This window comes from Leptosomus discolor, chromosome Z, assembly GCF_034619465.1.
Source record: "Leptosomus discolor isolate bLepDis1 chromosome Z, bLepDis1.hap2, whole genome shotgun sequence".
In the NCBI taxonomy this organism is placed as follows: Eukaryota; Metazoa; Chordata; class Aves; order Leptosomiformes; family Leptosomidae; genus Leptosomus; species Leptosomus discolor.
Window position 1 is genome coordinate 8,838,795 of NC_141419.1, and position 25,314 is coordinate 8,864,108.

Here is a 25,314-nt window from a genome sequence, read left to right on the forward strand (position 1 = left end):
CTGAGGTCTCACCCTCGTTTATCACGCTGGCTTTGTGTGGGATGCTGCCCAGGGCTGCTGGATCACAAAGCCATCTCTTGGTGTCGGGCGACAAGTGGCTTCTCCTGCTGTCCTTGGGGTTATATCCACCTCCTGCTCGGGTGATGCCCGGCCCTGTTGCACCCATGACTTTGGTGTGGTAGATCTCGAGGTGGCATTTGGGTAGCCACTGTTCCACCAGGCTGGTTGGTGGTGTGCAGGCTGCTCGGGCAGCTGGTGTGGCTTAGTGCAGTATTTAGCCCTGCTCCCCATGCAGTCAGGCATATCTTAGCTACCGGGGTAATGATTGTTACTGGAATTTGTTGGATGAATTTATGATCCGTGTGATCACTTCCACGAAAGAAAACTATAGAAAACAAATAAAAGTCATGAGAATGTAATTTTAAAAAGTTACAGTAAGGTCCTTTGCCACAAGGGAAGGGTAGAGACACCTGTAGCCCCTGCTGGAAGGTCGAGCTGGAGGGGGAGAAGGGTTAATATGCAGGAGCCCAGCTTAGGGTCAAATGCAGCAGGTTGTTTTTAAACTTACCCAGGACCCCAACGAGGAATGGGAAAAGTCCTGCAGTTCCTGGCGTCCATTCTTATCCCTTATACCGTTGTGTTTATTGAATACCATTTCTCCTACTTGTTTTAATTTTCTGCTGAACAGAACGGCTAAATAAGACACTGTCCTAAACCCAGAGCTTGGGTGGCAAGGGGACTGGTGGAGAAAACAAGCAGCTCGGACAAGTCCGGCAGGAGGGACAGCACAGCTGCAGGGTTGTGGTCACTCTCCCCATTCGGGTTCAGCGGCTCCCACCGGTGCTCGCCGGGAGCTGTTGTGTGGTGGTCGCAAGAAAGAAGGCACATTGCGTCACCTGCAGCCATCATACGAATACAGCCGTTCACCCCCATGTTCCTGATGGCTTCTCCCCATCCCAAATGCGTGTGCAAAAACCTGGTATCTGAGAAGATGCAGCGAGAAGTGTCCAAACACGTGTCTGCCTTCACGTAGCTGGCTCTGGTTGAGCTGTACTGGCTCTGGAGCTTCTGATTCATGGGGTCTTCTGAGACTTTGGGGACTGGAGCAACATGTTTTACTCAGAAGTGACATATAAAATTCTTTGTTGAGTGTTTGTTTGAATTTTGCGTTCCAGTCCAAAGGTACCAGCAGCTAGGTAACGAGCACATTCCATGTTTGACGAGGCTGCTGGTTTCTGCTGGCATTGAGTGCCACATGGTCCGAAGAAGACAAGGCTGAAGGATGGATTCATTACTGCTGTGCTACCTAATGGGACCACAGCTGGGTGCTCTGCATGGTGAGCAGTGCACTGACAGTGGTCAGGCTTTCTCCGTCCTGGGAGATTTCCACACCTAGGCTGGACACGGCCTATGTCAAAGCTGGCCTTACTTTGAGCATCTGCCCCATCCTTCTGCCTTTCAGCAGGGGAGGGAGGTTTCCAGCACCCTCCTGCCCCAAGTCCAGCCCTGGTGCACAGAGGTGCCTGCATCCCCACTGGTGCCCTGCAAAGGCAGTTCTCTAAAGCTGTGGTGGTTTGAAAGACACCCTGAAATCTCTTTCATCATCTCTTGGTTCTTGGGATTTTTAAACTCACGCTTTTCAGTCTCTCTGCGGGAAGCTTACTTTAAAATGAAACAGATTGGTAGACCTGAGTTGATAATCCCCAGAGAAAATGCTGCAGAATGGACAGCACTGTTTCGCCTGCAGCAGAGGGTCCATCCGCCACCATCCGACTCCTTTTGCAGCCGCCCCTGCGGCTCACCCCATGGGCAAGGGAGCTGTGCCTCTGCCCCACCGTCTCAGGGTGGAGCGCATCTCCCAGGGCTCGCGCTGCCTTGCAGCAGCAGTGTTACTGGGAGTCGTTCTTCCCGCCTCCCCTGCACCTCTACCTCTGGGGGTGACGGGAGGGTCAGACCCCTTTTTGGGCCATAAAGCATTGTGACGTTGTGGAGTCTGGTCCGCAGCGAGAGGTGGGCTAGCTCTGTCAGAAGCTCTTGGTTTGGTGTCTTTGTGTCTCAGCGATGTGAGAATTCTTAAGGAGGGGGATTAACCATTTCATGTGAAGGAGGGCTGGGTCCCGTTGCCACCACTTCCTTGCGGCACGGACAGGCACAGTGCACGTGTGTGCAACACACCACACATGTGCATGTCCCCGGGTAGCTGATTCGTTGTGGTTTTGAATGGGGCGAGGGCTGGTCACTGAGCAATGCTGTCAAGAAGTGTAGCTGATGGGCCTCGGAGTATCTGGTGGAAATCACGAGGCGTTCATGCAGTGTTCATTCATCTAGCTTAGATTCACTTATGGCTGTACGATTTGTCTGCCCAAGAGCTGTGGTGGTAGTAGCAGGGCTTGAGACTTTCTCCCCCACTTCTCCTTTTCCCCTCCCCTCTCTTGTATTTCTTTTCTCTCATTTTCCTTCCTGCCCCCCTTGGCGCTCTCTTTTCTTTTTTCTTTTTTTTTTTTTTTTTTTTTTTTTTTTTTTCCCCTGCAAGGCTGATGGATATGCAGAGTATGTTAAGAAGCAAGCAATACTGTCACCGAGCTGATGGTGCTCAGTGACTCCTCGAGCTCCTGGCTGGTCTGTACTGCAGGAGCTTGACACCCTGACCACTGAGGCATAAAAAACAGAGAATTGGAAGCCTCAGCCTGACAGGCACCGGAGCATCCCCTAGAGAGGGTCCACGATGTGTGTCTGTGTGTGAGTGTGGGGAGGAGGGCAGTGGGGATGGTGGGGGAGGAGAGCAAGGCAGGAGAGGATGAAACAATGAAATGTCAGCCCGTTCCCACCCGCAGCCCTGCCGCAGCGCTGATGAGCCTTTGGAAAGCGCTGCTGCCTGCTTGGCAGCAAGCACAGCGTCGGCGTGGGACAGACCGGGTCCGTGCAGCCTCGGGAGGACGGGAGAGGGAGCGGCGGGTGTGAAGGGGAGTGAGGGAGAATGGTGGGACAGCTGAAAATGAGGGGTTGTCCTGTCCTCGGGTGGGGACATGTGCCCTCCCTCGGGGCGCAGCTCTTGCAGGCGTGCGGCTGCTTGCCGTGAGCTCCCTTCGAAGCCTGGGGTGCTCCTGGTGCATGGAGGAGCTGGATAGGCTCCTCTGCAAACCCTATGCAAACATCCTACAGCAGGGATCAGAGTCTGTCCTGCTGTCCTGTCCGCCCTGTCCCTCTGTCTGTGCATTGCGCCGCTCCTGGGGAGGACATGGCGGTGAGACTCGCTCCCATCGGCTTTCATGTGTCGTGTCAGTCAGGAAGTGCAGCTGTTCTGTGCAACTGGAACAGGGCTAAACCTCTGCATTTCTCACTGCCCTGTGGAAAGGGAGAAATGAAAACGCTGGGGAAGGTGGTGTGCGAGCCCCTCTCTGTAGAAGGGGCACCTGCAGGAGGAAGGGATTTTTATGCAGTGCACACCAAGGAGGACCTGTCTGTGAGCCTTCAAGGACTGGGAAAGATTATATCGCCCACCCGAGAAGTTACCAGCCGGTTTGCTGCCTGTGTGCTTTGCAGGCTTGGGCAAACACCGATAGGGCAGAGACTTCCTGGAAGCCAAGGGCCTTTGGAAGCAGGGAGTGAGCGGGGAGGGCTCTGACCAAGCAGGCAGCCTCAGATGCAGTGGTGAGAAGGGACCAGAGAGGAGCCGCTGTGTCCTGCAGGAGGGAGCTTGCTCCCTCGCTGGCAGAAGGTAACAAGGATGTCTTTGCCAGTGGCCCTGGTACCTCGGGTGGCTCTTGACATCTCTTCTGGCTTCATCACCTTCACCATGCCTCACTCTTTCAGAGCGAGCACTGTGACAGAGGTAACCTTCAGGTGCTGAAGCCATCTGTCATCCATAAGGACAGTGAGCGGAGAGGAAGTGTAGATATGATGTGCTTCACCTGGAAGAAAGGTTTGGAAACAGCTTCATTTTCCATGGCTTGTGATGAATTAATGCCATTGCTTAGAGGCAGTAATGAAAACCTGCTCTGAGCTTGTGAAGAAATGTGGTCAACACAGCAAGGTGTGCTGAGCATGGAAATGCTTGCTGCTGCTGGCATCAGACCTCGTCTCATCACGCCGTCTGTGCGTGCTGGGTCAGGGGGGAGAGAGCAGGTCGAGGCTGGTGGGTGCAGTCCTATGGGTCTGCAGAGCTCTGAGAAACAGCGGAGGTGTGTTAACAGAGATCCCCTGGAGCAGACTAGTGATGGGTGGCTCTTGCTGTCAGCACGTTCAGCAGCATCTTTTGGTGTAGGGTGAGAGGCAGATCATTTTTACTGAAGCAGCATCACATGGAGACCAAGCTACCCTGAACCCGACCCTGTATTTTGACACCAACCTATGTTACTTATGTATTGGCAGAAAATACCTTTGCAGGCAGCCGCAGCGGCTGCCAGGATGGCACAGGTATCTCAGCCCACCACGCTGCCGAGCAGAGAGATCCCCCTGACGAGCGGCACAACCACACTGGTCACCAGAGCATCATCCTCTCTACCCTGGGGCCAGTGGGTCAGCAACTTGCCTAAATGGTGTCCTGAGTGAGGAGGCCACTCATGGGCAAGGGGACCCAGATGTGGTCGCCAGAGCAGGTCTGTGGGTCGTGCCAGCCAGGGGTGCTGAGTCCGGGGAGCTGGAGACATGGCGTCAGGGGTCTGCCGCTCGACTGGACTAAAGGCAGCCCCTGGGCCCACAGGGCAGGGGCTATGCCAGCGCCAAGGACCAGAACAGGTGAAGGTCACAGTAAGCGTCTTCTGCTGCAGCCTGGCAGCCCTCTCCTCTTGCCATACTTTCTCCTGCCGTGCTGTGTTGTGCATGCATATGTTTGTGTATGGGAGAGGGAGAAGGAGAGTGGGAAGAAAGAGAGGAGAGAGAGACACTGTCATTCATGGAAGATTTCCTAATAAATCAGCAGCAGTGTTGGTATTTGCGTGGTGGTGGAGCCGGGTGCCCTGCCCAGGGTCAGAGCCCCATGGTGCAAGGCTCCGTCCTGAAGAGCTTGCAGCTGAAGTATGAAACAGGAGGTGACATGTGAAGAGAACAAACAGATGGGGAGAGCGGGAGCTGGTGAGGAGATAAATAGCAGTAGCAGTAACTCTTCAAGCCTTTTTTGTGCCTTTGTCTGGAGGGTTTCAAAGCCATCTGAAAGTGATGCAAGCATCCCTCTCCTTGGGTTGCAGTGATGGAAGGACTTCTAGCACCGAGACCATGTTCTGGAGAGCCTGGAAGGGTACCCAGTATCTAGAAGTTCAGCTGGTTCATCTTCTCCTGCCTGCAGACAGTCTGTCTGAGCAGCACTGTCCTCTTAGGGTGTTTCTTGCTTTGAGTGCTAGAGGCAAGGGCCAGCCCCGTCGGGGTGTCCCAGAGTCCCCTCCATCCCTCCTCGCTGTCTTGTTCTGCAGCGTGGGCTGCCTGAGAAAAATCCCACCAGGAGCAGGCATGGGCCGTGGCACGAAAACGACACGTAAAAGATGGCTGCGCCCATTTATTTAATAATTCACCCACCCATATTGCCCTTCCTCAAAGAGGTGGCCAAGCAGTGCTTTTACTAAGGCCGTCACTGGAGCACAGCAGCACTGAAAAGCTCCTTTCCCCCACAATGGTAACTGCCATCTCCAGTTGAATGATCTTTTGTTTTGTCTTTTTCTTTTTAACTTAGGGAGCGAGTTTTCTGGGAGCCCATACAGCCACCCACAATATTCAACGTACAATGACTCCTGGAGGTTTCCCAACCCTGGACTCCTGGGTAAGTTGCCGTTCCTGCTGTGGGGGCTTGGTGCAAGCTGTGCTTGTAGCTCGGCAGCGATCACCCACTGCTGGGGTGGGCAGGACACGTGTCCTGGAGCCCTCCTGAGTCGGTGTGCTTGGCCCCCATGAGGGCTGCAGGTCTCCATTGGGGTGTACAAATGCTCTTGGTTCCCTTCGCCAGCAAGAAGCCCCTGCCCAAACCTCTTGTCTCCCCATTTCTGCCCATAAAATCCTTCCAGAGACATGGGGTCCTGCCAGAAGGCAGGATCCCCATTTTTCTGAGGATAAGAAATCCTGCTCAGACAAACTTGGGGTCCGTGTTACTTACAGCCAAATGGAAGCCCTGTCGCTCCCCACGCTGTTGTTTCTTGTTTGTTCAAGCACTTTGCATTCCTCCCTGACCTCGTGTTGCGTTTGCTCCCCAGTTGTGTGTTTGCCTGCTCCTTCCCTCCTCTGCAAGGGTCCGCTGTGCCCCCGCAGCCTCACTGATGCCAGCATAGTCCCTACGAGCAGTGGGGGGCAGGAGCCCCGTGGCTCATGCGGGATCATGGCCCTCATGTGAAGGATAAACATAATCCATTTTACACCACTGTCAAAAGCTGGCCCACTTTGACCTTATATACATGTAGCATGCAGTAATTAGAATTTTTCCCTGCATAATTTGCATGGATGAGGTAAGTAAAATACCAATTAATTGTCATCTCTCAACACAGGAGTAGCATGCCTTAGAGATTTCCAGATTTATGGATGACAGGGCTGTTATATGTGACCTCCAGCAGCGAAATAATTTTGAATTTTTGTCATACTTTTTTCATCCAGTTTCTTTGTTTTAAGTAATTGAGTCCCCATGTAATTGAGCCACCCAGGCTGTATTCATCATGGTTCTTGTCCTTAAACAAATCCTCAGGGAGCAATAGACAGCCTCTGCCTCTCATGCCATGGTGCTGGTATAATGCTGCTATTTGCCGTGCCACATTTAAGGGTTTGTTAGCGCTTCCGTCATAAATCAGCAGACCGATCTCCAGCTAATATGGATGGGCATAGCTGCACAAAGCCAGGGGAGTCCCTGTGCTTAAACCCGTAGTTTCCATGGCCACAGCCGGCAGCGCCCACGGGATTTTGGCTTTGCCACGTGGGGAAGATGCTTTAGCCAGGGGGAAGAACACGTGCCGCCTGTTCTTCATTTCTAATTCTGCAGCTCCTTGGGAAGCAGGAGGGCTGCTTTAGCAAAGCCCTGCTGCATGGACAGGCCTGGGAAACCAGGTCTTGGGTGGCTTTTTAAGTTTTGCTTGCAAACCGGTAGTAAAGAAACTGGCATGATATTAAAACCAAATGAAAACCCAACACCAACCCTGCCCTTCCCCATGGAGAAAAGGCTTTTGGTGAGGCTCCTGGGCTGCACAGGGGGAGGACGTGCACCCCAGAGCCAGCCTGAAGCCACCCCTGAGCTCCATGCTGCCCCACGGGGATGGGCAGTGACCCTTTGACTCCGGCAGCAGCAGGTTGCGCCCATGGCCTGCTTGGCTCTTCGCTTGAGGCAATGGGCTCGTATAAGCTCTGAGCATGCTGGACAGCATGCAGGGCTGGGTATTGACCCTGTGGTGCCCCGGAACCAGTGGAGATGGGCGAGTCTGGATTAGGAGAAGACTTTGAAACAGAGCCTGGTCAGGAGACAGCTGCTGGCTGCCAGGACACCTCTTACCTGTGCCACTGCCTTTTTTTCTTGTTCTTCCTCTTTTTCTGGTTTCCTTTTTGGATAGTGCATTTTGGGGGCAGATTCCGTCTCGTCTTCGGCCGTGTGGGAGGTGCGCCGTATGAGCGCAGCTGAAAGGACGGTGTGCTCCCCACAGCAAGGCTCTTGTCTCAGGCTGGCGAGGATTTCTACAGCGGTATTTATTCAGCAGCATGCTGTGAACGTGTTTAAATGAGGCAAGGGGAAAAAGATTTGGATGCCACCATTTTCCTTTGGATACCACAGCTTTAGTGAAATTGAAGTGTTTCACAGTGTAATGACAGCAATGCTGGCATTTTTTGCTGGTGGGAGATGTTAAAATGTATAATCTTGGCTTCCTTGTTTTTATCCTCTTCAAAATACTTTGTTTTGATGTTTTCAAAATCTCATGTTTCAGTAAACACAAACTCAGTCACTGCACAGAAAACATTATATTGCTTTGAGTGTACAATGACACACTGATTTGGAGTTACGAGACTGGAAGTTTTGATGCATCAAAAAGAAAAAGAAACGGGAATTTTTGTTCTGCAGCAAGTCCTAAGGATGAACTTAGCATTCCGTTTCAACCTGCTCACAAAACTGGGAGTGCTGGAGTTTCCTGGGTCTGACCACTGGTAGTTTTAAAATACCCGTTCCGCTCTGCTCCTGTCATTACTACAGGAAGTTGCCGAGCTGACTGAGAGCTGGTGTAGCCTGTACCTCCCAGTGCTGTTCAAATCCCCCGTGGGCACCATGTAAAAGCAGTGGGGTCTCAGTGAGCTGAACTTCGGGATTCTCTTTCATTTCAAGCCTCTCTGTCAGAAAAGCAGCAGAAGCAAAATGGTGGTTGGTTTGGAACGGCATTTATTAGAAGTCATGGTCGTACCACACAGCACCTTGCAAAGGTCCATGACCTAGCAGCGAGGTGGGAAGCCCAGCCTGCTTGCCTGTGGTGCACAGTGCTGTGGAGGGCAAGGCCAGTGAGCTGGTGCTCCAAGAGTCACTGCAAGCTCCCGGTACAGTTGTAGGACTCAAGCGAGGATGCCTCCATGTTTTTCCGTAGGCTGTGAGTCAGACACATCTCTTGTGCCCTGCAGAGATCTCACTGATCCACGGTTCTGCCTTTGTCCCTGGGAGCCTGATCCTTCACTCCCTTCTCCCTAGGTGCCCGCTGACCCCACTGGTAATTCAGGGCAGGTAGGAATCTGTGGCAGAGCCTTAAAATCCTGCTCCAGGTCTCTGTGCACACCCGGAAAGCTCCATGTGATGAGCCTGAGCAGTGCAGTGGAGAGGAGGTTAATTTAAACTATATCCAGGATGCTTCCACTCTTCTCAGGAGTATACGTGAGTGCATTTAGTAATTCCCTCCTGAGAGCAAGCTCTGGCAGTATCAGCCTCAAAGCAGAAACCTTGACAAAATTAATCAGGACTGGTACATGGACTGACACAGTTTGTTTTACTAAGTCCCGCTCCCTTCACCAAGATGAAAGTGTAATACTGTAAGCACTTAACAGCGCGTACGTTCAATTAATTCCCTGTGCCGGCAAGGAAGGATTGCACAGCAGCAATCACACCAGGCTGAGACCTGTGAAAGCGGAGCTAACAGGAGAGATGCCGTGATTTGCAAGTGGCAGGAAGAAAGGATACTTGGGTTGAAAAATTATTTTGGAGGAGGATGAAGAGAATAGGAAAAGAGAAAGATGAGAACCGTGAAAAGGCTTTGGTCGTTATTCCCTGGTCTTTGTCCCATGAGCGTGGAGCAGCAGTGAGAGGCATGAGCCCGAGTCTCCGTGGGAAGGCAGGAGTGTGCCCTTGGCATGCGAGCGGTGGGGAGCAGCTGTCTGGCCCCAGCAGAGCACCGGCTGCTCGCCATCGCCCCTGTGCCGGCTCTGCCCTGGTTCTGGTGCTCCCCTGCACCAGGCAGCCCACCCACATCTGCCCCAGCTGGTGTGGGAACTGGTGCAAACGGGTGACCATGCTCCCTCCTCTCCGGGGTAGTCCCCATAGCTCTTGTGGAAGCGGGGACAACCCCTGCCATCCTCCAGAGTGGCCAGCAGAAGCAGGGGCAGAAGGAGAAGTCAGTGACCTGCTGCAGCTCTGCGGCATCTTCCTGCTCTCCCGTCCTGTCGTTGGCCCCAGTGGTGCTCACACCCAGCTCTGCAGCAGGGGCACGACAACCTTCGCTGCATGGGGTGGCCCAGTCCTACCCCAACTGCAGCCAGAGTGAGGACAGACCCCGAGTTTCCAGAGGGATGTGCTGGGAAGAGGGCGCAAATCCTGGCTGCTCGCATGGCGTGTGGCTGGGTGGCTGTAGCAGGTTTCCCTGTCTCAAAGAGGAGATGAAGAACGGGACATCTTTGTTATTTTTTATTTTTACCCACTGTGCTGTGAATGACCTGCAAGCGGTGCAGTGAGGGATGTACATGGAGGCGCTTGCACAAGCGCATGGGAAGAGCACACATGTGCACCTGGGGCTCCGTCTGTCACTGTCGGTGTGTCCTGGCACACACCAGCGTAGAGTCAGCTCAACACACGCGTGCCAAGGGTGGATAACAGCAACACCATCCAATGAAGAAAAACGATTCGATTTCGTGGTGGCTTTGTGGCAGTAACTTTTTTACTGTTTTTGCTTATCGTGTTCGCCTCGACGCTGCTCGCTGTGGGTTTCGTCTGACGTCGTGTCCCTGCTGCTGCCCGGATGTGGTCCCTGCGCGCTGACTGCGAGGGTTTGCCTGCGCCGTTGCGGTGCTGCGGCTGCCGGTGCCGGTGTGGCGTCGTGCAAGGGCAGGGCTTGGAGCCGGTCAATTAGGATTAGATTCAGTTCTTCTGTGGGTGTCTGTGAAAAAGATTAGAGAACAAGTAGGGGCCAGAAATGACTATGTCAAGAAATAAATTGATAGCGATATGAATTAGAAAGGAAAAACGACAGAAAGACGGACAAGTCTGTTCTGGATAGAGGCACAGTGACAGGCAGGAAGAGTGAATGCTTTGTGATGTGATGTTTTCATTTTTCACTTTAAATACAAGCTTTTTTGATTTCAGTGCTGAAAGGCAAACTGGAAAAATCAAACTTGAGAGAAGTGTAAAGCCTTTGGAAAGCGTGAGAGAAATATTGGGCTTTGGTAGCTGCACTGAGTCAGAACAACAGCAGAGAAAGAGGGACGGGAAGGCAAAGGCTCTGACCCCAAAAAGACCCCAATTACCCCAAAACCTTGGGACGTGCTGTATCTGGCTCTGGTGGGATCCACACATTGCTCTGTGGGTCAGGGTGAAATTGGTGTCATTGGATCCCTTCCCTAGATTTGCCACCTCTCTGCCTGAGCTGAGCTGCCACAGCCAGTGCTGGTGCCAGCGCTGGCAGGGACTGGGGTTCTCTGCTCCAGTCATGCCTGGGAGCTGGGCACCACCACCCCCTGCTCCTCATCGACCTCCTGGTGCTGTGGTGGGTGAGGACAGCAGTTCCACCCAGCTTTTCACGAGTTTGCGAGCTGTTTTACGCCTGGTTGTTGCCTGCCCTGCAGTGGGACGTGATCCCCAAACACTTGTAGGGAGGAGGAATGGCCATGAGGGAACATGGACTGACAAACGGGACACCCCCAAGAGCATGGCACGAAGTTCACTGGATACAGAGAATACCACCAAAACTCCAGCTAGACGGGGCATGCACATTTCGAAGTCTGGTGAGCTGTCCAGCTTTCCTTTGCTCATTCAAGACGGCCTCATTTGTCCAAGGAAGTCTTCCATGTTTTTAATTGCTTGAATTTGGCAATACAGTAGATGGCAGTTTGTTTAGGCTACCCATGAGAATGGTGCTCACTGTCCTTGTGAAGCTTTCCGGCGTTCTCCTCTGCGAAATACAGTTCCTGAGGCTGGGGCTTGTTTACCTGATGTCAGTTATGTGGAAGAGGAGCATCCATCCAGCCCAGGACAGTGGTTGTGGTGCTTGCAGCAGATAATGCAAGGCTGATCAGCTCTGTGCTTGTGCAAGCATAAAAGGGATGATGACCCTCTGAAGGGATCTGCTTTGCCACTGTTGATTATGGCTTAATACACTTACCTTTTAGTTAATAAACCTAGGTGAGATGGGCTCCTGCCTAAAGTTCTGCAGACATCTTTGCAAATGCTCAGCTTGGCCAGTGGTTTCACGGATGGCCTTGAATTACTCTTGTGTATGATAGGACTACCCTTCTAGACAACTGAGACTGCAGTCCTGAAGATTGGTTTATCTTCTTTAAACCCAGCCCTTTGCAGTAGGTTTGCACGATATTTAAGTTGGGATGTCTGGGGCACTGATGATGGTTCTGAGGACAACGCAGGCCCTGCTGTGTACAAGCTCCCTTGCTGCCACAGCACTGACCGGTGCAGAAGCCACGTTGCTGTAGCCAGACCCCACTGTTTCTGACCCATTGGGGTTGCAGCAGCAGAGTATCACATGCTGTGGTAGGATTCTGATTATGAGAAAGAAATTTCTTCTCTGTGGCTGTGCTGAGGAGCATATTGCATGTGCCACACGCTAGCAGTTGTTGGATGAGCTCTGTTTTTGGGATGCGTTGGCTTGTGCTCCCTTGGAAATGAGCAGCAGGAGGCTGGTGAGGAAGCCCGAGCTGATTTCCTGACATGCATTCAGGACACAAGCAGCCTAGCACAAACAGGTGGGCTTGCCTGTGAGGTGGATCCCAGTGGATCCCCAACAGCGAGGTAGGGCAGAATAGCCCATCGTTTTAGGAGGTGTTTCAGGTGGTGGGGCTGTCTTCTCGGTGTGTCCTCTCTGTCAGCACAGCTTATTTCACCAGGCCTGGAGAGCTCTCCAGGCAGCTCACCCAGGACTGTTTGGGAAGAAGAGGAAGAAAACCGTATGTGTTGCAATTATATGACCGTCTTGAGCCGATGGTTAACAGTAAATATCCATAGGCTTTCTCTTAGAGGCTGGCGATGCAACTGGCACTCTGTGCTTGGACTTTTGAGCCAGCAGCCCTTGCACTTTAGTGTGTCTTGCATCTCATGCATGTGAAACTGCTGGTGACTTGGAAACTGAATCGGTAATGCCTTGAAAAATTTTTTTTCCCAACTCTATTCTTCCACCAAATCAGAGCTGGTTTCCTGTCTGGCGCACTCGGACGGTATTCAATAGCTGGTGCTCTCTGGACAGATTGGTATCTCTCTGAAGTCAAAGACTCTTCCTCATCCAAGCAAACGGTCCAGGTTCCAGGTGATCCTTTGGTGATCACCCAGTCTACCAGCACTTAGCCCTGCAAGGCAGAAAAGTCATTGCTGATGTTTTTCAGGCCTTGTCTTGGTAGAGGAGTGCCTCGGTGTTCATCAGTCTTCAAAGCTTTAAGCCTCACCTGCTTAGTTCATTCAGGTGTGTAGTGCATGTACTCAATCAAAAAATAGAGCAGAAATTTGATCAGTTTGAGGCTTAAGTGTCCGTTTCAAAAGCTGTGATATGGAGCATCGGGTACTTTGTTGGATGAGGCATTATTTACTGGAGGTAGTTGTAAACTACTTTCTGGGTTGAAGTTTGTTACCAAGTGAAGGGGAAAGTCACCAATATTTTCTGAAGACAGTTTTTCCCTTCACCAAATGTATTGGATGCTGAAAGACTCTCCCTGTCCAGGCAGATGCTGGCACAGTGTCATGATCCCAAAGCAGATCTGGCAGCACAAACTTGGTGTTTTGTTCTGGAGCTCCGAGGTTACTGCTAGAGCTAAGTGAAATCCAGGGCGTCATTTCCTGGTAGAAGTAGTTTGAGAAAAGGGCGGATTATTGTTGGGTCGAGTGGAATATGTTGAATGCTTGGGGGTTCAACCTCCTCCTGTTAAAAGAAGGGGAAAACTAAATCAGAGAAGTCAGAGTGTGGTAACGTGTTGGAACTGGAACACTTTGACCTTCCGTTCCGAAAAGTAGTTCACTTTTGTGGTGAAGTCAATGAAACTAATGTTTTGAGTGAAGGAAGGGAACCAGCTACCCTGCAGCTGTCAGAAATGCAAAGCAATGGTAGCACCATTCTCGTGCAGAATGCGTGAATGTGATTTTTATTCTAATTACCCGGCCTTTATTGCTGTGAGCCTGAGCCCGGGCTGGAGACCTCTCTGCCACCCGCCTCGGCGTGCTGCAAGCTGGCACCTTTCCACCTTTGTCTTCCTCACAGCCGTCTCTCCTCTTGCAGGCTCCCCATACTACTACAGCGCGGCAGCCCGCGGGGCAGCCCCGCCGGCGGCTGCCACTGCCTACGACCGCCACTGACGCCGGAGCCCGGGGCGCCGGCACCGCCTGCATGCACTGCCTGGCACAACCGCGACGAGTCACCTTGCTGCAGCCACGCCAGCCGCGCCGCAAGGGAAGGAGAAAGTAACCTAGTAGGAACATGCTAATTGAAATTTCGCTCTTTAAACTTGGTGAACTGATTGTTGTTGTATTCGTAAATCTGGTCGTGTTGACTGGGTCTCGGATCGAGCAAAGAAACAGGAGGAAGCGGTTCTCCTGTCACTGTGTGTGATCAAAACCGCGCAGTAGCTTCATGTCTTCTGCAGCCGTCTGGCTACTGCTTTAATCGCCTGTGGGTGCCACGGCTGTATCTGGGGATAACGAAGAGGTGTGAGCAGCTCCCCTCGGGGCGGCTTCCTCTTGCTGCACAGTGAAACAGGCTGTGAGACTCAAGGCAATTTTCTTTTTTTTTTTTTCTTTTCTTTTCTTTTTTTTTTTTTTTTTTGGGTGGCAAAGAAAAAATCAGTCTGCTCAATTTTACACAAGCACCACTGTAAATACTTGCTTGTTTGTATTACTATAAGAGTGGCTTGAGCATAAGCAGCAACATTGTACAAATATGAACTCAAAACGCATCTGAAAATGTGTTTTGAAACTGGTGCACTGATTCAAAGAATTCAGTAAGCTTTAAGCAACTTTGAACCAGGTTAACACTCATTGTGGCTATATTTCGGGCTGATGTTATTTCTGTATAGAGCATCCTATCTGACAGTCATGTGTGATCATGCTATATGCTGGTATCAAACACATGGGCAACTGAAAGACATGGGCAGTTTTGTGACATTTTACTGCTTAATATTAATTTACGTTCATTTGTCTTCATAATAAGCACTGAAACAAATTCTCTGGTTTCAAGTTAAGCAGCATCCAAGGAGGAATTCCTAAATAACAGTTGACACCTTATGTACATCTCAATAGGTTGTGTGCTAAAACCCAATTGTGCACATCCTGAGAGGAAGGGGGAGAAATACCACGGTAATGATTTTTGTTAACCAGACGCATTGAGCAGGGCGTCCCGTGCGTGGGGGTGGCCACATGCTCTTCCTGAGGCAAACCAGAGGGGAAGGTGCTCGTTTTGGGGGTCTGTGCTTTTCAGTGAAGGCATTTAAAATTCAAGCCTCCATAGTCCAGACGTGCACTGGGGGTGGGGGATTTTGCCCCATTAATTCCACACTTCTTCCCTCCCACTTGGAGAGGGAGCACTAATAGCGACATGTCCTTTGATGTGTGACTTCCTGGGGCTAAGGAAGAGAGGAGAGCGGCTACAAACAACCCCCTAAGCAGCTACAGCAATCACTGCCACTTCTTGGAGCCAGGAGAACTTCTGATTTCTCCCTGAAGCCTCCCCTGCCCCAGGCTGAGGGGCAGCCAACCTGTCATGTATGGATGACGGGAATGACCCCATCGCTCCTCCTGAGGGCAGTGGAGAAGTAACGTGGCCCTGGTGAGATGAACATCTGGCTGTAGCCTCCTTACTCCTGACCCAGCCGTCCTCATCCACCCAGAGCAGCACAGGCGCTGCAGAGGCGTCCTGTTGGTGCTCGCCTGTGTGTGTCCCCAGGCTGAAGAAGGGTTGTTGGTGTTGAACCTGAGATGCGTTCCCATGGATGAACATTCAAGTACAAATACTTGCTTCCAGCTGTACAAGCATTTCTCTGAAATGGCAGCTCGTGAGTTAACACTCCTCTCTCTCTTCCCTCCCCACCTCATTGCTTGTGCTGCCCATCTGGTGTCATTGGTGGCCACCAACTGGTTGAGAAGCTTCCTCTCCAACTCCAGTGGCATCTTCTCATGCTATTGAACCACAGCCATCTCTTCCAGGGCAGATCCTCAAAAGCCATGGAGGGACCCAGGTCCCACCAGCTCAATGGTATTTCAGTGAGATGTTCACAGAGCCCATCAGGGATCTTGGCCAGAGTCCTTCAAACTGTGTCCCTAACCCAGACGTAAGTTTTGTGACAAACTTACCAGTAAGAAAAGTCCCACTTTTCATCTTTCAGCGATTAATAGCTGACACACACCTGTTTTTAACTGAAGACAAATAAGAGCATGGACAATTTACAGAGGGAACCTTCTGAAGCATCACTTTGGTGTCGTCCCGTACTGAGCACTCTGTGATTGCTTGCACCCTGGTGACAAAGCTGCAAAGGGCGTTTCTGTCCCTGGACACTGGTCACATGGGGACTCCATGCAAGCCCCTGGCCAAAGGTTGTGCATGGTCTGCACACACCTGGGCACACACCTTTTCTGTGAGCTCAGGAAGGGATGAGGCCATCCCTTCAGCCTGTGCCTGGGCTGAAAAGAAAAGAAATAAGGGTTTGACCGCAGGTGGCGAGGGTACAGGTGATGGCTCCGGAGCAGAGTTGGGCTGAGCTGCACCAGCTACTGAGACACCACCCACTCGGTGACCAGGCTGGGCTAAAACGAGTGTTTCTGTCTGCCCAGTGAGGGAATAGCAGCTCCTGTCGACGGTGTGTGGATCCTTCACCCACTCTATGTACTACCCTGCAAACACGTTTCTTTGATTTGATTCCTCAGTGGCGTGGCTTGTGTGACGTATGCTGATTCAGATAACATTGAGAAGACCAAACACGAGACTTCGGCCAATATTAGCATGCTCAGGCTGGCAGCGCTTGGGGTTGGGCTGGGGACGTAGGAAAGGCACAGCGGGCATATTTCCTCCAAAGGATGCACGGACACTGCTGGATGAAGCGACCCGAGGTGCTCAGGCCTGGCTGGCCCTAAGGCTTTCACCAGGACTCCCTGAGGGCGGCTCTTGCCCAGAGCCACCCTGCCGTACACGGTGGTGGGCTCCATCCTGATGGTCGGGGTGCAGGCAGGGGCACTGTGGGTGGACAGGCAGTGTACACGTCCCAGTCAGAGCCACAGAGGGAAAACCCCAAACTTCCACCCTTGCACGTGCAAGGCGGGCACCTGCGCCCAGCCCATCTCCCAAAACATGGCAGCCATGGCTCGCTCATATCTGCTGGGACTACAAGGCCAGTAAGAGTTGGCCCATTGAGTGCGTACTTCTGGAAAAGACACGTCTTGGCAGTACTTTCTGGTTTTGAGAATATTTCACCTGGGGTTTACAAACTGCTTTCCTCAGGAAGCCTGGACTTTCTGTCCGTAGTCTTCATGGAGGGAATCCTTCTCCTCGGGGAGCGTCTTTGAAATGTGCTGCTGGCAGAAGGTCGTCCTCTGGGGATGGCCAAGAGTCTCCTGCTGTTGCCCCCTCCTCCTCCACCCCTCCATTTCATGGGGGTCACTGGGTGAGGTGGAAGATGGAAGCAAATGACCCCTTGGGGCTGCAAGGAGGGGAGAGAGCAAGACCAGGATGGAGGTTTGGGGTGCCCTGCCTACCCTTTGCTCATGCAGCATGCTCGGTAGCACAGCGTACCATCACTAGACCCTTACAGAGGATCCATAAAGCCCCATAAAGTGCCTTTAGGCAGTTTCAGCACTAAACTCTGTAATATGCTTGGCTAGATGGAGGGTTTTCCTGTAGTATGCGCTCCAGGGAGAAATTAATTAAGTGCAGGCTGGAAAGTGAAATCTGAGAGATGGAGAGAGAAAACGCTGCTGTAAGACTAAATCAATGGAAGCCATGAGCCAGGGTTACATGAACTGACTTCTTGAGGAAACCCTCAGTCAAACGCTGTGAGAGTGTGACTGTAAAGAAGACGTAAAATGCTGTGGGCATTGAGTTTTCTTAGCATCTGTGTCTGAAGGTCCAGTTATGGAGGCATTACCGTTAGGCAGTTCCACTGACTGCAGAGCTCGGATGTCTCGGGACTGGATCCGCAGACCGAAAGCTTTATTTGTTCACTGTCAAATTAGAAAAATACGCCAGGGTCTGGGAGCATGGGGCCAGAGAGCTCATGTTGATTCAGAGACGCAGAGATGTCCAAGCAGCGCTCTGATTCATGCTGGGACCGTAGGCGTCGGGGCAGCCTCGGTGCTTCAGGCACATGGTAAGGAGACTGCAAGGGAAGAAACAGCACCAGGAAGAGAAAAAAGAGAAAAATAAACAGGCTGAGAGGTGGTTTTCAGAAAAAAGCTTGTCTGACCGGGGAGGGATGGTCCATGAAGCTCACAGCAGTGAGTGCTAGGGCACCCGTCACTCCTCCTTGGCTCCGTGGCCAGGTCCTCTCGGTGCTGTGGTGCGAGGGCAGTGCAATAGGCTCGCTGCCTCAGGTGCTGGCAGCTGCTTGCTGTTGATAAATGCTCTGCTGTGCCCAGTCTTAACTGATGGGGTTGTATTCCTTTTCTTATTTTCTTTAATTTACCTATTCTGCACGTTCTTCAGCATGGAGGAGAGGGGAAGCCGTGTTATGGTGTTGCTTATTGCCAACCACGAGTACCCATAGCTTCAAAGAGCCATGGCCCGTCGTGGAGTTAACTTGTGTTGCTGCAGCTGGCAACTACACATCTGTGACCAGGTGTCCTCCCTTGTGCTGTCCTTTTTCCTGCATGTGTGTGCCCATGCACATGCCACCTGGACACGTGAGGCCATGGCCACAGCAGGTAGCATGGCATTAAGCTGACCCACCCTGTGACTCCGTCCCAGCAAATGCTGGGAAAACCTGCTTTTTCTTCTGGATTCACTGAGAAAATTACGTTAGAGGGCCAGCAGCTCTTGGGTAACGTGCCCCACAGCGTCTCGCTGAGTGCGCAGGTGATGGTCCGGTACGGGCGTTATCAGGCAGAGCCGGGTCGGGCAGCTTGCGCCGACATGGGTGCTGGGCACACATCCCAAGTTGCGGCCACCACTGCTCCGTGCCAGAGGCAGAGCGCTTGGTGGTGGTGGAAGGCTGGGTACGCCATGTGGGGAGCCCTGTTGTGTCCCTCAGACCGAAACCCACTCCTGTCACAGGTACGCGTTACTGCAGCATGAGAAACAAAAAGATCCGAAAGGATCTCAGACCAGTTAGCGTCATTCTTCTGGTGGAGCTAGTGAGACTTGAGGTGCAAACACCGAGTGAAAAGCACGTCGGAGAGGTGCCTGGTGCCAGGATTGCTCGCTTCGGTGTGGCGGCTGGCGTAGGTGTCAGCTCCAGCTGTGACCTCCCCTGGCTAGTCCTGCGAGAGGGCTCGCGCCACCGAGGAGCTCCAGGGCAGGAGCTGGACCGACGGGGCTTCGCAGGGTGCCAGCGTCGCGCTGCAGTGCGGGCGGGCACGTGTGTAGGGACTGACGTGTGCACGTGTGTAGGCACATGTAGGCACGCTCGAGTCTCTCAGACCCTGGGGGCGGGGGGGGGGCGTGGAGGGGTGGACTCGAGTCCTGCGGTGGCCATGGCCACCAGCCAGCCGGACCCCTGTGTCCAGGGAGGGTCTCCTGCTGCACCCTGTTGAAGCGGGACAGGAAAACGGCCGGTGGGCATTTAGACCTGCCTTTCGCTTCGCTCAGCCTCATGTGGGAAGAAACCTTGTCCTGGTTTTTCACTTTCTAGTGGCCTTTGTACATTCTGAAATTACAGAAACTCATTTCATTGCAAATGGAATTCCTTTCCAAGAAAAAAAAAGAACAGGCTTTTTTTTTCTTAGAGACAAACTACTTTGTATTAGGGACTTCTAGCATCAAAGAAATACATATCTATTGTATCCACCAAAGTCTGCAATGCCTGCATTGAAGCTTACTTCTTAAAAAAGAGAGGAAAAAGAAAAGTGAGGGAGAGAAATAAAAGCCTCCTCCCCTTGAAAAATACATACAAACAAACAAAAAAAATAACTTACAAAAAAAAACTCGTACAAATAACTGTTGAATTGCCTTTGAAAGTAGGGGATAACATCTGTTGCAAAACAGATGAAAAAATGCTTCTTAAAATGTGTATGTTTTGTATTCTTTTTTTCTAGTAGGAAAAGAACAGACTTGAAATCTTGGTGTTTTTTCCTTAGTGCTGTGTGTTGCTTTTGTGTGTTATAATATTTGAATGTAATTACAGCAGTGCCAATTTGCCAAAGATGTTGAACATTATTTTGGGGTTTTTGTTTTGGGTTTTGTTTTGGGGAGCTAAAAGGGAGGTGGGCTGGGGAGTGGGGGTGCTAAGGCATGGGTCAAAAGGGAGGGGCCGTTTGAAGGTTTTGTTTTCATTTATTTGTTTTTTACAATTCTTTTTCTTGTCAATACTGAAATTTGTGATTTTATTCTAAGTTAAATGGTTGACTGCAACACTTTTTATTTTTAGATTAGTTGAAGAAACATGCAATAAGATTGGCGTAGTTCAATATCTGTGTGTCTTTTCATGAGAGTGACTGTTACTTGTGGACATTTGATTTTATGTAACCTTATGTGAGATAATTATTTGTAAATATTTACCATAATTTTATTGGTTCCTAAAATAAAAGTAATTTTTTTAAGTTCAAAACCCCTGCTTTCACTGTTGTTTTCACCTTGTGTCCTGGATCCCTTGGAAAACAAAATATTAGGTGGTTGCATTTGAAATGAGATTTTGGGGACCCACCAGCCAGGGCTGGGCGCTGCAGACTGGGACTCATCACAGCCCCCTCACCCACCAGCAGCACCGTTGGACCTGGCAGGGTGCTTCAGGCCCCGGCAAAGCTCAAGTCACCACTCAAGCGGTATGGTTTGTGTCACCAAGGGACATCCAGGTCCTCAAACGTCCTCGGTCCTGCCGATGGGTTGGTCTCCTGATGAGGCAGAGACAACCTCCAAGCCAACCCCAGGCGCAGACTGGAACAGTTTGCTGGCGACTGGGTTCACCAGCCATTCAAGAGTGCCTAAAGAGCAGCTCTTGCTCTCTGAAGACTACAGTGGTTTTGCTGAGGCTTTCCCTGCTTTGGAGCAGGTCTCTGCTGTCCTGCCCTGCTGCCCAGCTCCTCCACCACAGCAGAGGGTGTCCTCTGGCTGTGTGGTCAGAAGGGAAGGGGACTCCTGGGCTTGGGGATTTCCACCCCAGCTGCCTTCTTGTTCCAAGCAAAAGTCTCTCGTCCACTGTGAGACAGACATGAAGAGCGCAGAGTTCTGCCTGTGTCACTGCTAGCCACTGGCAGAGACAGGGTGGCAGCCAGGCAGGGAGGCACTGGGTACTGAAGGTTAGGCGAGCTCTCCTTCCCCCTGCCCTGGAGTCCATCCCAGCTGTGTCTTGCGATGCAGGTGCCCATGTCCATGTGCCTCTAGCTGCAGGATTAATCTTGCTAGCTCTTACTACCACAAAAAACCCTCTTATTAAAAAGAGCTATAGCTAATGACTGGTGAATTATTTATTCTCAATGAGTTAAATACAAATGCATATACATTTGGATGCATAGGCATACGTGGGGGTTCATTTGTGGTGCTACTGATGTTTCTCCAAGCTCAGCTTTGTCACCATCTGCCATCTCACGGCAGCAGCTCTGTGCTCCTCCAAGTGCGTGCGTGCACTTGGGACTGCTGTCTGGTCTGCATAACCAGAGCCAAACTTCTTCTGTAGCCTTGAGATGTGATAAATTTACCTGGATCATCATCACACATGTCCTGCTTGTGCTGGCCAGTGCTGCTGCAGTACCCCAAACAGCCAAGTGCTGTGTTTGTGAAACAATGGTAAGGGAGCATCCATGTGATTTGACATGAGCGTGTGTTTGGACTAAGCTTCGATATTCTCTGTGTTAATTTTAACAGTATTCTAGCAACTGAGATATTGCAAATTTTAATTAACATTAAACAAATAATGGTGTGTCCAGAACTTCTGCCCTTGCCATTTCTGAATTCCTAGTGTTTTACTAATGATGTTTGTACCAGGTCTGGCTGGGCTGGAGTTCATTTTCTTCATAGGAGCTGGTATGGTGCTGTGCTCTGAATTTGTGGCTAAAACAGTGTTGGTAACGTGCTGATGTTTAGCTCTTGCTGAGCAGGCTTGCACAGCATCAAGGCTTTCTCTGCTTCTCTCTCTGACCCCAGAGAGCAGTCTCGGGGGTGGGCGAGAGGCTGGTGGGGGACACAGCCACATGGCTGACCCAGCTGATATCCAGAGGGATACCTGTACCATAGAGTGTCATGCTCAGCAATAAAAATGGGGGGAGGGAAGTTTTCCAAAGCAGCCGTTGCTCAAGGACCACCTGGGCACCATCAGACTACTTGTGGGAGGTGGTGAGCTGTTGCCTTTGCATCACTTGTGTTTGTTTTTTTTTCCCCTTTCCTTCACTTCATAAACTGTCTTTATCTCAACCCATGAATTTTCTCACTTTGCTCTTCCTATTCTCTCCCCTGTCCTATTGTGGGAGAGTCAGCAAGCAGCTGGGTGGATGCTGAGCTGCTGGCCATGGTCAACCTGCTGCAGCGATGTACTCCTCGTTCTAAACATCAACGTCAATTCTCGAAGTCCTCTGGGAGCTTAGGAGAATGGGTGCAATGGTACTTTATTTCTATGTCCCAATATCATACATTTTAGGATTAAATAGTCGAACTTGAGAATCAGAACCTGCAGAACTTTCTGCAATCCAGCAAATAATAGTAGATAAATAAAATTACAGTCTAATCACAGACAATAGGCAGAGAGAAGCAGAATTTAGTCAACCAGCCACTTGCCTCCAGTATTTACTGGACCCCAGCAGGCTCCACTTTCAGGAGAAGCCTGCACTCTGTTCCAGCAGCACGAAACGGGGATGCTTTCATGCAATAGTGTTTCAAAGTGGAGTAGGTGTTCCTGCACTTAAGCATTCAGCGTCATGGAGCAGATTTAGCAAGAACTAGTACTCAATACTCAGTTATCTGGAATTGCCAGGTTCATCCAGCAGTGTTTGTCCAGCCAGGCTGCATGTCCCATTCAACTCGATGTGTCCCCCTACTGCCATCGGTCACCAGCTGTTCTCTCCGCACCATGCTCACATCTCGCAGCTCTCTGGAAAGCACAGCTTTTGGGAACAGCCCTTCGTGTCCCACATCCTGTGCAGACTGAAGTGACACCTCCCAGCACCACTGCCCATCTCATCGCTGCAGGCTGCTGTTTGCCGTCCTCCGGCCCCCGACAAGCCATGGGTGCCCTGAGTGACCCAGCATCATCAGGGCGGACAGGAATCTGCTGTGCTGCCCTCTGAGCCCTGGGAGACTCAACTTCTTGGCAACGTCCGCTGGCAGTGATGCCTCCTGTGGAGCAAGGAAAGCCTTCAGCCCTTCAGAGCCCTCTGCACCAAAACGGGCTGCTCACCTCCCAGGCAGAAAGACCCCAGAACTGGGTCTGATGCTCGGAAACCACATTCATTGGGTATCCTACAGCAGGGTATGTTCAAGTGCTGCTCCCAGCACTTCATGAAGACGGCAGAAGGGTGGATGAACCCAACTGCCTTTACTTCCCAGAGCCCATGCTGATGCCTGGGCAGCCTTTGGGGGAGATTCATGGCACTGCAGCAAAGGAATTTTGCAGAACTGTGAGGTGGCGACACCAGAAGCCATGTTGTGGCTGTCCCCTCCTTGCAGTGTGGTGCTGGTGGCAGGGATTGCTGTTCCTGGCTCTGTTTTTTATATTTTTTGTACTTTCACTGTCTTTCAGCCATGCTAGGTTAAGAGAGGAGCAAATCGTCTGTCCTGCAGCGGCAGGCAGTGCCCGTTCCTCATTAAGCCCTCCCACGTCTGGATGTGAAATGCCACGTCAGCCTGCTGGCAGCAGAACAGTGGGATTAGACCTGACAAAATTGTGGTGAGAGGCGCGGGATCTTCCTGTCTCTCCAGGTGTGAGGCCCCATACCGCTTCATTCAGTGAGAATGCCCTTCAAGGATGCAAATATGGTTTTATCTCAAGCCTCCATACAAATGGCCATTGTTTAAGATGCCCGGGAATTGTCATTTAAACTTTTAATGAATAGGAAATGAAGACCCTTGGTTAAGCAAAGGAACGTCTCTGTATTGTAATAGACCTTGCAGACAAGGGCAATATGCAGTCCAGCCGGGAAAGTCAGGAGCAGAGATGGCGGGTACACAGGAGCTGGTACAAAGAGATCAAAGTGACAGCCCCTTTGCCAGGATTCCTGCAGTGGGCCATGATGGCTATGAGCAGGAACATCTGGAAATAATGTCACAGACAGCTGGTGAGAACTTGCGGCTTCTGTCTCAGGATTTCATGACCTATTTTCATGCTTGAAAAAAACCCACAAAGACTTGAAAAGCCTTAGGGAGTAAAGAAGATGCTTTGTCCGTGTATGCACTGTCTTGGAGCCATTTGGAAGCGTCCTTTAGAGCAGAGCTTCCAAAGCAGTGGGGCTACTGACCATACCGGAATGGTGAATTGAAGAGCATGCTCCAGCAGCCATCCATCTGGATGGACTTCTCTCTGCCTGCAACGTGGTGATCCTTACTCATTCATAGAATCACACAATGGTTTGGGTTGGAAGGGACCTTAAAGATCATCTAGTTCCATCCCCCCTCCTTGCCCAGGGCAGGGACACCTTCCAGGTTGCTCCAAGCCCCATCCAACCTGTCCTTGAACACTTCCAGGGAGGGGGCAGCTGCAGCTTCTCTGGGCAGCCTGTGCCAGTGCCTCACCACTCTCATGGTGAAGAATTTCTTCCTAATATCTCATCTAAATCTCCCCTCTTTCAGTTTGAAGCCATTACCCCTCATCCCATCACCACACCCCCTGACCAAGAGTCCCTCCCCATCTTTCCTGTAGCCCCCTTTCAACACAGAAAGGCTGCTGGAAGGCCTCCTCCAAGCCTTCTCCAGGCTGAACACCCCCAGCTCTCTCAGCCTGTCCTCACAGGGGAGCTGCTCCAGCCCCCTCAGCATCTTCGTGGCCTCCTCTGGACCCGCTTGAGCAGATCTGTGTCTGTCTTGTGCTGGGGGCCCCAGCACTGCAGGTGGGGTCTGACCAGAGCAGAGAGGAGAATCACCTCCCTCGACATGCTGGCCACAAAATGTCCCTCCAAAGGCTTTGCTGGACAAGAGGCTTTGAGCACACCTGAAGCTGGATCCCATGCCCTTGCTTCCAACTGAGCAGTAGGCATTGAAAGCGTAGCCAAGCGTAGCAAAGAAAAAGTGCCGCCATACGCATGAGAAACTGGCCCACCCACAGCGAAATGGGTAAAATTTGGCAGGCTGCAGCAAAATCAAACTCAAATAAAGCCTAGAAGTGAGAATTAGCAATATGTCCGTATTTTGCAGAAGCGTCAAAAGAATATGTAGAAGTGGATTCACTGGGGAACTTCCAACAGGTTTAAATTTATGCATCGTCGTGCGTAGTCTTGTCTGTGTGTGCAATCAAACTGCACACACACACACACAAACACAGCTGCTCTGAAAGGGCAAGAGCCCCACGGAAGGACTTAGAGGAAACCCTCCTTTCAAGATGGGTTTGAATCCCCTCAGACAAAGGAGAAATTCCCCACTGGGTGAAACAGCGTTGAGGGAAGATGAAGATCATTTTCCCCCAGGACATTTTTAGAGGGTCCCCAGGGTTAGAGCATGGTAAGGGGATGAGGCTCTTGAAAGTAAAGCAGCAGAAAATACTCCTGTTTGAGTCAACAGGACCTTAGTTTGAGGGAGATACTGGAAAGCTGTGAGGGGCCAAAAGAAGGATTTGCCAACACTCTAGAGCAGGACAGTGGTTGCTCCGAGAATCACCCACCATGGACCCGAGCTGGTAGCAGGT

The 25,314-nt window shown here is 51.3% G+C and overlaps 1 protein-coding gene across 1 annotated transcript in view; it reads left to right on the forward strand.

Annotated features, from left to right (window-relative positions):
* Nucleotides 1–13,711, forward strand: part of PAX5 (paired box 5) — a 129,265-nt gene extending 115,554 nt beyond the window's left edge. Inside the window, 2 exon segments of the mRNA XM_086479330.1 lie at nt 5,666–5,752; nt 13,635–13,711. Of these exon segments, the coding sequence (XP_086335456.1) occupies nt 5,666–5,752; nt 13,635–13,711 (164 nt within the window).
* The last annotated feature ends 11,603 nt before the right edge of the window (nt 13,712–25,314 follow it).